The 11,331-nt window shown below is 51.0% G+C and overlaps 1 protein-coding gene across 2 annotated transcripts; it reads left to right on the top strand.

Annotated features, from left to right (window-relative positions):
• Window positions 1-1,154: 1,154 nt before the first annotated feature.
• LOC119312570 (nucleobase-ascorbate transporter 6-like) lies at window positions 1,155-4,887 on the top strand. Of its 2 annotated transcripts, XM_037588297.1 has the most exons (13): window positions 1,155-1,462; window positions 1,579-1,954; window positions 2,071-2,146; window positions 2,260-2,319; window positions 2,410-2,594; window positions 2,717-2,813; window positions 2,898-2,984; window positions 3,094-3,152; window positions 3,246-3,337; window positions 3,772-3,849; window positions 3,936-4,096; window positions 4,284-4,370; window positions 4,435-4,887. In XM_037588297.1, exons 1-13 carry the CDS (start codon window positions 1,363-1,365, stop codon window positions 4,651-4,653), a joined length of 1,677 nt encoding a protein of 558 aa, XP_037444194.1. In that variant the 5' UTR covers window positions 1,155-1,362; the 3' UTR covers window positions 4,654-4,887. The 2 variants fall into 2 exon arrangements, with proteins under 2 accessions (XP_037444194.1, XP_037444193.1); XM_037588296.1 differs by lacking the exon at window positions 4,284-4,370 and having other exon boundaries at window positions 1,156-1,462.
• Window positions 4,888-11,331: the final 6,444 nt, after the last annotated feature.

Below are 11,331 nucleotides of genomic sequence, written 5' to 3'. Positions count from 1 at the left end.
CGCATATTAGAGTTGACTGAAGTCAAACTTACTAAAATTTGACCAAGTTTATAGAAAAGAATATAAATTTACCATAACAAATCTACATGAAATGGAAGTACATACAATAATAAATCTACTGACATTGATTTGTTATTGTATATGTTAATATTTTTGTCTATAAACTTTGTCAAAATTTATAAAACTTGACTCTAACCAAACCTTATACGCGGAGTAAATAAAAAAGGGAGGAAGTACTACTTATATTACTCCCACTATGGCCAGCCTTTACCGTCCTCGCTTTTTGCCACAAAAACTAACATATCTTTTTGGTCCATCCCTTGCTGTCATGGTGCACACCAGCCAGCAATTAAATTTCACACGGATTTTACTGTTCCCCACCACCACCCCACCCCACACACACACACCATGCATCACCGGTCCAGGCTCTCCATGCATGCATGTGTTTCACTTCATCAGACGGCCGTGAGTAGGCACGGACACGGGATCATGTTTTGGAACATGCGTGCGTGTACCGTCGTCGAATGAACTGAACGACCGCGCGCAGTAAAGGCTACGTAGTACGGCTTCACCAACCGGCAAGCCAACAGTGCGCGCGCAGGATCCTAACCTAGCGGGGAGTAAAGGCGGCGGCGACGGTGTGCGTGTGGGTCGTCGCCGCCGCCGCGTCGGTGCCTCCGTGTCGCCTCCGTGCATGCGCGGGAGATGAAAAGATGCCTTTCTCCTACCCCTTTCACCGCCGGGCGCTGTCGAGTCGGCGCGGAGTCACCCGAGCTTTTGCCGGTGGAGCCAACAGCGGTTCCATTCACACCCACACAGGCAGGGGCGCGGAGCCAATGGACCATTTCACGGGTAAACAGTTAGTAACCCCCTCCCTTTGGGAAGGAAGGAAGGAAGGAAGGAAGGATCGCATTGAATTCCACGTTCCAGACCCAGTGCGAGAGTAAATTTCCATTCCGATCTCGTCCACCATTGCACGTGCCACTGTACTAGCAGCGAGAAAAATAACTGATTATTTTAAAAAAGTTCCTGCGGCGCCGTGGACTGGGGCTGGGTGTGGGTGGGCGACCGTTGCTTCGTGCCTGCCTGCACCGCGTGCGCCTCCCCACTCCACCCCCGTCGGCCTCCGCTCTACAAATCACCACCCCCATCTCGAGGACGCCACTCCCCTCCCATCCCTCTCATCACACCTGAGTCGAGTCGCTTTCCACTCCACTTCGCTTGCCCCGCACACCTGCGCCACCCTCGCCCACTCCCCCTACCACCTCCCCAAGTCCCGAGGAACCAAGGAACCAAGGAGGCGACCCACACCCCCACCCCCACGCACCACCGTGACTGACAGACACCGAAGCAGGAGCAGCCATGGCCGCGCCGCCGCCGAAGCAGGAGGAGCTGCAGCCGCACGCCGTCCGGGACCAGCTGCCGGCCGTCTCCTACTGCCTCACCAGCCCGCCCCCATGGCGTGAGTACCCCCGCATTGCTCGCCGGCCGTTGCTTTAATTCGAATTTATTCACTCGCCCCGGATCTCCCGCAACGGAACCAACTCACCTCAACCGAAACCCTGCCTGCCGTTGCAGCGGAGGCCATCCTGCTGGGCTTCCAGCACTACCTCGTCATGCTGGGCACCACCGTCATCATCCCCACCGCGCTCGTCCCGCAGATGGGCGGCGGCAACGAGGAGAAGGCGCGGGTGGTGCAGACGCTGCTCTTCGTCGCCGGGATCAACACGCTGCTGCAGAGCTTCCTCGGCACGCGCCTGCCCGCCGTCATCGGGGGCTCCTACACCTTCGTCGCCCCCACCATCTCCATCGTCCTCGCCGCCCGCTACAGCGGCATCACCGACCCGCACGAGAAGTTCCTCCGCACCATGCGCGGCACGCAGGGCGCGCTCATCGTCGCCTCCACGCTCCAGATCATCATGGGCTTCAGCGGCCTCTGGCGCATTGTCGTCAGGTTCGCCTCCCTTCCTCTCCCCGGCTCCCTGACAGAGGGGTTTGATCTCATTAGTGTGCAACCTACCTACCTGCCCTGTCGCCGGTTCCTAATTCGTGTCTCCTCTAATTCTGCAGGCTGCTGAGCCCGCTGTCGGCGGCGCCCCTCGTCGCGCTCGTCGGATTCGGGCTCTACGAGCTTGGATTCCCAAGTGTAAGCCTTCTGCTTGTGCACACACAAATCTGCACTTCTGAATTCTGTCTGTCTGGCTGTAGTTGACACCAGTGGGGATAACAATAACACAACAGTATGGATTTGCCATGTAGGTTGCGAAATGCATCGAAATCGGTCTTCCAGAGATCATACTGCTGGTGGCTCTCTCCCAGGTACATTCATCATCAGGATGGCCATGCTAATATGTGACTTTTACTAACAATGTCTGAAGGCTTATGATTGTTACACAATTTTTTCTGCAGTACATACCTCACCTGGTGCCTTTGCTGGGGACTGCATTCGAGCGGTTCGCCGTCATAATGTCGGTCGCCATCGTGTGGCTTTACGCGTTCTTCCTGACCGTCGGTGGGGCGTACAAGAATGCTGCTCCGAAAACCCAATTCCACTGCCGCACTGATCGATCTGGCCTTGTTGGGGGTGCTCCCTGGTAAAAAAATTAACACCATCATTACTGAATAACTGTGTTCATATCATGAATGGTTTCTGCAATTTACACTGGAGGAATTCATCTATTGAGCATATCATTGATCATTGCTTTACAATTTGCAGGATAACTGTACCATACCCATTCCAGTGGGGAGCACCGACTTTTGATGCTGGTGAATGCTTTGCCATGATGGCAGCTGCTTTTGTTGCTCTTGTGGAGGTATTGTGGACAACTAACTGATGATGCTTAGATAGGTAAGGAATTGAGTATTGACTGAATAACACTCCCTGTTTTGCAATGCAGTCTACTGGCGCTTTCATTGCGGTTTCACGGTATGCCAGTGCAACGCCATGCCCTCCTTCTGTTATGAGTCGTGGCATCGGTTGGCAGGTAACAAACATCTGAACCCCTCCATTGCTCTGCAGTTAGTCCATGTATCTGAATACTGAAGGGACTTGTAAGCATCTTCTTACCTTCATTTGTTTGTGTGCTTATGTAGGGGGTTGGCATTTTGCTGGCCGGCTTATTTGGAACGGCTAATGGGTGCTCTGTATCTGTGTAAGTAGATTACAGACGATTGTTTCTTGCAGTGTTTACATATATTTATAGTGTAATCTGAATACTGAATATATTTTCACTGTTCCGGAACAGGGAAAATGCTGGGCTGCTAGGTTTGACACGTGTTGGCAGCCGGCGTGTGGTGCAGATTTCCGCTGGGTTTATGCTATTCTTCTCTATTCTCGGTAAGCTTCATGCTTTGATGCAATTCATATATTCCTGTTCAACGTACTCGTGTTAACTGAATATCTATTTTGTTTCGAAGATGTATGGTCTGAGGCTCTTAGCAAGTAGTATATTATCTGTATTCTTCCAGGGAAAGTTATTCCTTGTTGCAATATTGCATAAGCAGTGCAAGAAAAATACATTGATAGATAAAGCAGTTCATCTTATAAATGACCAGCACTGGAGCAGTTAAGCCAAAATCCTTTAAATATGGTTTTATAATGATAAAATATTTGACTGAAACCAAAACTATGTCCTGGTATCGTATAAATGTATTGTTAGTAAAGTTTTCTCTCATAATTCCGTTTTGTTTTGCACTGATTTTAAGCTCCTGCACTTTACACAATAATCATTAACTGTGTCTGATGGTACTGTTTTTGTGCTGCATTTACAGGGAAATTTGGAGCTGTCTTTGCATCAATTCCAGGCCCAATAATTGCAGCAATATACTGTCTTCTCTTTGCATATGTTGGTATGTATTTTGAAGCTACTCGAAAAGAATAGATTCTGCTTTATTGATGATGTTATAAGTTTGATATGTTGTTTCCGTGCAAACAGGTATGGCAGGGATTGGGTTCCTTCAGTTTTGCAACCTCAACAGCTTCCGAACAAAATTTATCCTGGGATTCTCCTTGTTCATGGGTATATCAGTTCCACAGTATTTCAATGAGTACACCTCGGTCGCAGGCTTTGGCCCGGTACACACGCACGCAAGATGGGTAAGCTCCAGCACAAATCAGCTACCAGTTGACACACCTGTGTCGAAAGACCATTCGACTTAGTAGTTTGTTCTGTGAAATGCGATCCTCAGAACAACAATTGTGCATAAATATCTGCTGCATTAATCAGATGCGACCATATATAATTGGCTTGATTATAACTGCATACCACATAGTACTTGTAGAGATGGTAATCAGGCTTATATCCCAAACATGCTGTTATGTTCAATACCATGATCTTGGTGGTGATACTCTATCTACAGTTTTATACCTAGTAGGTGATCGATGATACTCCCACTTCTACATGCTGAAGATGTTTCTCATTTGCTCACTTGCAGTTCAATGACATGATCAACGTGGTGTTCTCGTCGAAAGCGTTCGTCGGAGGCGCCACCGCCCTTCTCCTGGACAGCACCCTGCACAGGCACGACAGCGCCGCCAGGAAGGACCGTGGCCACCATTTCTGGGACAGGTTCAGGTCTTTCAAGACGGACCCGCGGAGCGAGGAGTTCTACTCCCTGCCCTTCAACCTCAACAAGTTCTTCCCGTCCTTCTGATCCATGCTTCTAAAGAGAGAAGGGAAACGACACACGATTGATTAGTCGTCGCCTCTAGGGAAGTAGCTTCTTGCGATGTGAATGCTGTTGTCCCCCCTGATGATTTTTTGTGCCTCCGAGTTCTGAATCCTGCAGATCTCGGTGTAAACTGCTGTGAGAAAATAGAGAGGTGCCTTGATAGTTTCTGAATGTATATTGGGTCATCAATAAAATGAAAGATTCGTAGCTCGGTCCTGATCAATCTTCCAGCTGCGCATCTTGTTGAGTAACGGGTGCAACATTCTAAGCTGGTATAACCCTGTCACCAAAGTGTCCTGTTTAGAGCATGATTTGAAATGTTCTTTTCAGTGTAAAAATTGCTGCAGAATTTCTATCAATTTTCTCATTTTCTGAACCTGCTAATGCTAAATGCTGCCCAGATGATCCTATTTCACAGTACTGATGTTGCTCAAATGATCCTATTTCACAGTAGCAGCAGAACAGGATCGGAACATATCTTCCATGTGAAAATTGCTGCAAAATTACCGAACCTATCCAATGACTGAAGCTTCAAGTCTCGGTGGCGATATTGCCAAGAGGACCCTACTCCACACTAATACTGAAACCATACTCGGCCAGGATCTGAAGAACCAGCCTGAGCATATATATCCAAACATTGCCTTCAATAAGGTGATGACGTAAAAACATCGTCATTATCTGGTGTAACCAACTCGGGTCTGAGCTTGAGACCTGATGCTCGAGTGGCACCACCATCAACTGATGCTCGAGTGGCACCATCATCGACTGTACACGTCCTTCGCATACCTATGATGCACAAGATTAACACCGAAGCACACATAAAAACACACACCGCCAAATAGCAAAATCATATAAGTCCAAAGCTATGTGTAAGAGCATCTACAGCCGGGTGCCCCAAACCCTTCTCAAATGCCTGGACGGGCCGCCTGGTCACTGACCGGTCACGATTTGTGACCCAGACGGACGCCTCAAACGCCTAGGCTGACCGGCACCCCTCATATCCAGCCCAAATATGAGGCGGATATGGGGGCGCCCGGGCACGCCCTCGTAGGACTGACGAAGGGGGCCCAGCCGGAAACATCCAGAAACCCGACGGTCCGAAGCCCGTCTCTTCTGTCGGACGGGTGGCGCCGAGTGGCGCAGCTCCGGCTGGCCGTGTAGTGCCTAGCCTGGCTATTTAAGTCGACTGGTGGCACTAAAACCCTACCATTCATCGACATTTTCCTCCGTCTGTCCGCTGTCGCCGCCACTTTCCACTCCACCCGTCTGCCTAGTAGCCATGCCCCTACGCCGCCGGGTGAGGAGCGAGCCATTTCTGACGCCGGAGCGCCAGCTCGGGCTCCTTGAGCATATTTGGGCTAGGCTCGAAACCCGGATCGCCGCGGGGGTACCTCCGGATGCAGTGGATCCGGAGGAGGAGTTGGAGGAGGAGAAGGAGGACGATGAGGAGGATGTTGAAGAGGACGAGGAGGAGGAGGAGGATGTGGGGGACGCTGGTGACGTGCATCTGCAGGTGGAGCAGCAGTCCATCATCGATTCCCTCCGGTCAGAGTCGGCTGCGGAGGCTAGACGGCGTCATCGGCAGGAGATGGAGGAGCAGCAGGCCCCGGAGGAGGCGGAGATGCTCGCCTACATGGATGAGGTTGAGCAGGAGGAGGATGAGCCGGAGCCCTCCTACCCGCCCGTCCAGCCGGCGCCCAGCACCGTCGTCGTGGACATCTCCGACGACGAAGAGTAGCTAGGGTAGTACATATAGTATGTAGTATGTAGAATTTCTTTTGCATGCTTTGTATGGACACAGGGGTTGAAATATGAGAGAGGCGGATGCAGAGTGGCTAATTTGAGGCGTGATCGGTCACTGTCCGCGGAGGGGCCGGATTTGCAAAGTCCGGCTGTAGATGCTCTAAGGGAATAAAAAAAAGGAAGCCCCAAATAGCAAAGTCAATCACTGCCGTCATTGGATCCAACCACCAAGTCCAGAATTTAGAATCTAGATTTTCATCCTGAAAAACCAGTTCGAACCTATCCGAACAATGCCTCCAACAAGGTAACGGCGTAAAAACATCATCGTTGCTATGTATAACCAACTCGGGTCAGAGCTTGAGACCTGATGCTCGAGTGGCACCACCATTGATTGTACACACATGGTCTCCGTGTAGCTATGATGCACACCAAAAACGCTGCCAAATAACAAAGTCATATAAGACCAAAGCTATACGTAAGCGAGTAAAAAAAAAGAAAATTTTCAAAGCGATCATATCTGTGATCGACAAACTACAACAATGATCATCTCCACCAACCATCTCATGACACCACATGGACGACGAGATTCTTCCATAACAATGCCTTCAGGAAGGGAGCGACGATCAATCATCGTCGTCCCCGGATCCAACCAAGACCAGAATCTAGGTTTTCACCATAAAGAACTAGTCAAGTGTATCCGAGCAATGCGTTCAACAAGATAACGACGCAAAACATCGCCATTGTCACGTATTACCAACTCGGGTCATAACTCAAGACCGGGTGCTCGAGTGGCACCACCATCGACGTCATTTATGTGTTGCCACCACCACTTAACCCTTTGAACACCCTAGCTTGATATCTTTTCTCTGTCAAACAGTCAAAGCATATATATCACATTTATTCAAATGTTTGTAATTTTTAGACGTGTTAGGTTGTGTGCATCTTGATATGGAGCCTCGAGTCACCGAAAAATAATTACTGAAGGGCTTTCGCAAAAAAAAAAAGAGTACTGAAGGGGATAGGTCAATGTAAAAGTGTGCACATACATCTAAGAGATGGCTGCAAGATTAAGATATATACTCACTTAAGATATATTGTGCTTCTCACTAGCACTACATACATGGATGGACCAGTAAAGCAACAAAGTTCAGGTATAGCTGAAAACCCCCAATCAGACAAAGATAGAATAGAAGTAGTATAGGATAATAAGATGGCAGCATACTCTTGGATAACCTCTTGCCCAGTACGTCATACTGAGCTACTCCACCTCCTCCGCCGCCTCCCCGTTCTTCTCCTGGCGAGCAGCGTACATGGCCTCTTTCTCGACGTAATGCTTGACGCGCTGCTCCGTATCCGTCATGGTGGTCACCAGGGCCTCCTTGATGCTCGCCTCTAGATCACCATGTCCATGAGCATGGATGCAACACGTAAAGACGACGCGAAAGCGGGTTTGGATCCCGAGCAGAGCGCCGATCGCCGCATGGTCGGACACCTGAGCTTTCACCACCTCCTCCGCCAGTTCGTCGCACCTGTCGCGTAACATGTCCAGCTCAAGTGACACCGACATCCGCTCGCCGCCGGTGGCATCCTTTGAGAGGTGAATCTCGGTAACTTCTGCCAGGAGGAAAATGGTCTTCTTCGCAAGAGCATTGAAGAGCTCGGTGAAACTCTGGGTAGCAGCCGCACTAGGTCCAAGGACATAATTCTGGTCCTGCTCGGGGCCTTTCTCCAACATGAACTCGGTCTGGCGCATGGAGAGCTGGAGGGCCTCCTCGGCACTCGCCTCCAGGGAGCCGGGGAAGACGCGGCGCCCTTCGTCATCCATGGTTCTGCCGCGCCACAAGGAGAGCATGATGTCTACACGGCCGTGGAGCCCCAGCAGCGTGATGAACGCCTCATGGTCGGGGATTCTTCCTGCCGGGAGCTCCTCCATCAGACCCTCGCACCTGGCCCGTAACTCTCCCAGCTCCAATGCGACCGACCGCAGCACAGGGCAGGAGCAATCCTTGGGCAGTTCAACCTGGTTCAGCATCAGGAGTGTCTTCTTTGCTGCGCTCTCGAGTTGCTTGGGCAGGCTCGCCTGCGTGAAACACGTACGAAATGACATCACATATGCTAAAATTTGCCTGTATATATATACCATTGAAACAAGAAACTGAAGTTCAAAGAACATGCATCGCCAAGATTTTTTGTAGCACCCAAGGCAAGAATCTATCCTCACGCGTACACATCTTCTTTTGTTGTTGTGAAAATATGCGTGAGATACTCCGTTCACTACTAGGAAAACGGTTTTTAACGACGGTATAGGTGGTCGTTAAAGGTTGGATTGTGATCGTTAAAGGTTGGTACATTTAAACAAAAACATCACCACATAAGTCATGAAAAATACCAGGGAAAATATATAATATAGATAGTAGCACATCTCTAGTCGATGCTCTAACCTCTATGTGCAGCCACGGTAGTATGGGCTTTTGTTCGATTCGTATTAATGATCTAGCATAAAATTACTGGAGCATGAGAGCGCCATGTGATCTTAATTGTTTTTTTTTTCTTATATATAGGCTTGTTTTGTTATTTTTGCATGCGTTATTAGACGTGAAACCAAACCATACAATAAATTAGCTACGTGCATCAATGGTGCAAGAGGCCTGGAGGCTACTCCCTTCTCGGAAAAATACAAGTACTCCACGGAAGACATACCATAGGATCCAGCGGGGAGTCACCCCCGTGGATGCCCGCTGCTTCGCAAGCCACCGTGACACGGCCAACTGGAGTCGCTCCGTGGCCAAACAGCACGAGGCGGCCGGTCAGGGCCTCAGCACGGCGCCCATCGCCTGCAACAGCCTTGCAAGCCAGCCTGATGCGGCCGCGGCCGGCAGCTTTTATGCCGGGGAGGGCGATGACTCCGCCGCCGGACGGGAACACTGCACGGCGGAAGGGCGACCCACAAGAGCCGGCACCTGTCAGACATATGGACACGACAGCCAACGCCATGGGGACTTGCGAGCGAGGAGTAGCAGTGCTTCTGCTTTGAGAAGAGAAATGTGCTTCTGGGAAGAGTGGGTGTTGCTTGCCGCAGGATGCTGAGAACGAAGCATTTCTATACTATATTTATAGAAGGGAGGGTTAGGGTTTTGGTTTGCACTTCTGTGCTCTTGTACAATAAGTCAAAGTGGAAACACATCCTATAAGACATGGTCTATTTCTCTGTCACATTCCCCTGTATAATAGTAGAACGATATATGTCCGTGTCTGGTGAAATACTCATGCATCTCAAGTCTTTTTCCCCGTAAGTTATTTCGCTGACCGGCACAGCCCGGCATACCCAGCAACACCACATCAATTCAATGCAAAACCGCGACGATATTTCCCTTCTTCGAAAAGGAAAGACCTCCACCGTATAAGTGACGGGAAAGATCTCCCGGGGAAGTGGTTTGAGTGCAAAAAAGGCCTGCGCCAAGGGAACCCCATGTCCCCATACCTCTTCATTCTGGTTGCGGACATTCTGCAACGCCTTGTTGCGGCGATCGGTGCAGAGGGAGAGCTCCAGCATCCTCTTGATCCGTCTCTCCCGTGCCCGGTACTCCAATATGCCGACGACACTCTGATTTTGCTCAAAGTGGAGCCAACCCAAATTGCTAAGTTGAAGAGTGTGATGGATGTTTTTGCTGCCAACACTGGACTCACCCTCAACTATGACAAATGCACCTTTGTCCCAATCCATGTCGAGGCGGAGGTGGCACGGCAGCTCGCTGCTGTGTTTGGGTGCCCTGTGGCAAGCTTCCCGCAGCAATATCTGGGGCTGCTCCTCTCCACGGCAAAACTCAAGCTTGTCGACTTCCACCCGCTCATTGCCAGGGTTGATAGGTGGCTGGCGGGGTGGTGCGGGCTCCTGCTCTCGTCTAAGGGAAAGTGGACCTTGGTGGATGCCGTTCTCACGTCCTTGCCCACCTATGCCATGGGGTCCCTCCAGCTTGCTGAGGGGACACACGCCAGTTTTGAGAGGAAGTGTCGAGCTTTCTTTTGGGCAAATGACACCTCTGTCAATGGGGCTCAGTGCAAGATTGCCTGGTCTGAAGTCTGTAAACCGCGCAACAGGGGCGGCTTGGGGGTTCGGGACATGAGATTACAGAATTCTTGTCTGCTTATGAAGCTATTGGCTCGGATCCATGCCCCCTCATTCACTGGCTGGCAGACATGGTTCTCCTCCCAGTACGGCTGGCGAGGAATTCGTGATATGGGTGATGCCAGACGCCTTGATACCCCCACTTGGAAATCTCTCCTGGCTCTCCTGCCGCTTTTCCGGGAACTAACCACGTGCTCTGTGGGTGACGCGGCCACCACGTCCTTTTGGCGGGATCTGTGGTTGGGCAGTGCAACGTTTGAGCTCAGGTTTCCGGCGCTCTTCTCGCACACAAAACGCCCCAATGCTTGTGTTGCTGACTCCCTGCGGGGGTTGGATGCCCATCTCCGACCTCGTCTCTCCGCGGTCGCCTACTCCGAACTTGCCAGTTTGATGGGCGAGGTCCGCGGTGTGATCTTACGCCCCGGCGTGCCGGACGAGCGCTGGATGCGTTCTTCGGAAAAGGCGTTCACTGCTCGAGGGGTGTACCAGGCTGCCATGGCAGTACACGAGCTGGACACCTTCGCGCCAATGATTTGGCGCAGCTTTGCTCCGGGGAAGTGCAAATTCTTTCTCTGGCTATGCCACCGCCAGCGTCTCCCGTGTGCTGCCCTGCTCCATCGAAGGCACATCATCAGCAGTTCTGCCTGTGCTTTTTGTGGAGAGGTGGAGACCATTGAGCTCTCGATGTTCAGATGCCGGCACGCTTGTGCCATCTGGGCTGTGGTTGCTCCTGGCGCGCCGACTGCCCTCTCTGTCGAAGACCTGTGCGCTGCTCGCGGCGCCGGAATGCC

The sequence above is a fragment of the Triticum dicoccoides genome, chromosome 5B (genome assembly GCF_002162155.2).
Source record: "Triticum dicoccoides isolate Atlit2015 ecotype Zavitan chromosome 5B, WEW_v2.0, whole genome shotgun sequence".
NCBI lineage: Eukaryota > Viridiplantae > Streptophyta > Magnoliopsida > Poales > Poaceae > Triticum > Triticum dicoccoides.
Note: the sequence above shows the minus strand (reverse complement) of the source record. Positions and strands in the feature narration are given on the sequence as shown.

What these genes read in the sequence shown, in the direction of transcription:
- LOC119312570 (XM_037588297.1), top strand. Translation starts at nt 1,363, where the DNA reads ATGGCCGCGCCGCCGCCGAAGCAGGAGGAGCTGCAGCCGCACGCCGTC. An exon ending in GTCGTGGCATCGGTTGGCAG is followed by an intron (nt 2,985 to 3,093) that starts GTAACAAACATC and finishes GTGCTTATGTAG; the next exon opens with GGGGTTGGCATTTTGCTGGC. An exon ending in TATCTACAGTTTTATACCTA is followed by an intron (nt 4,371 to 4,434) that starts GTAGGTGATCGA and finishes GCTCACTTGCAG; the next exon opens with TTCAATGACATGATCAACGT.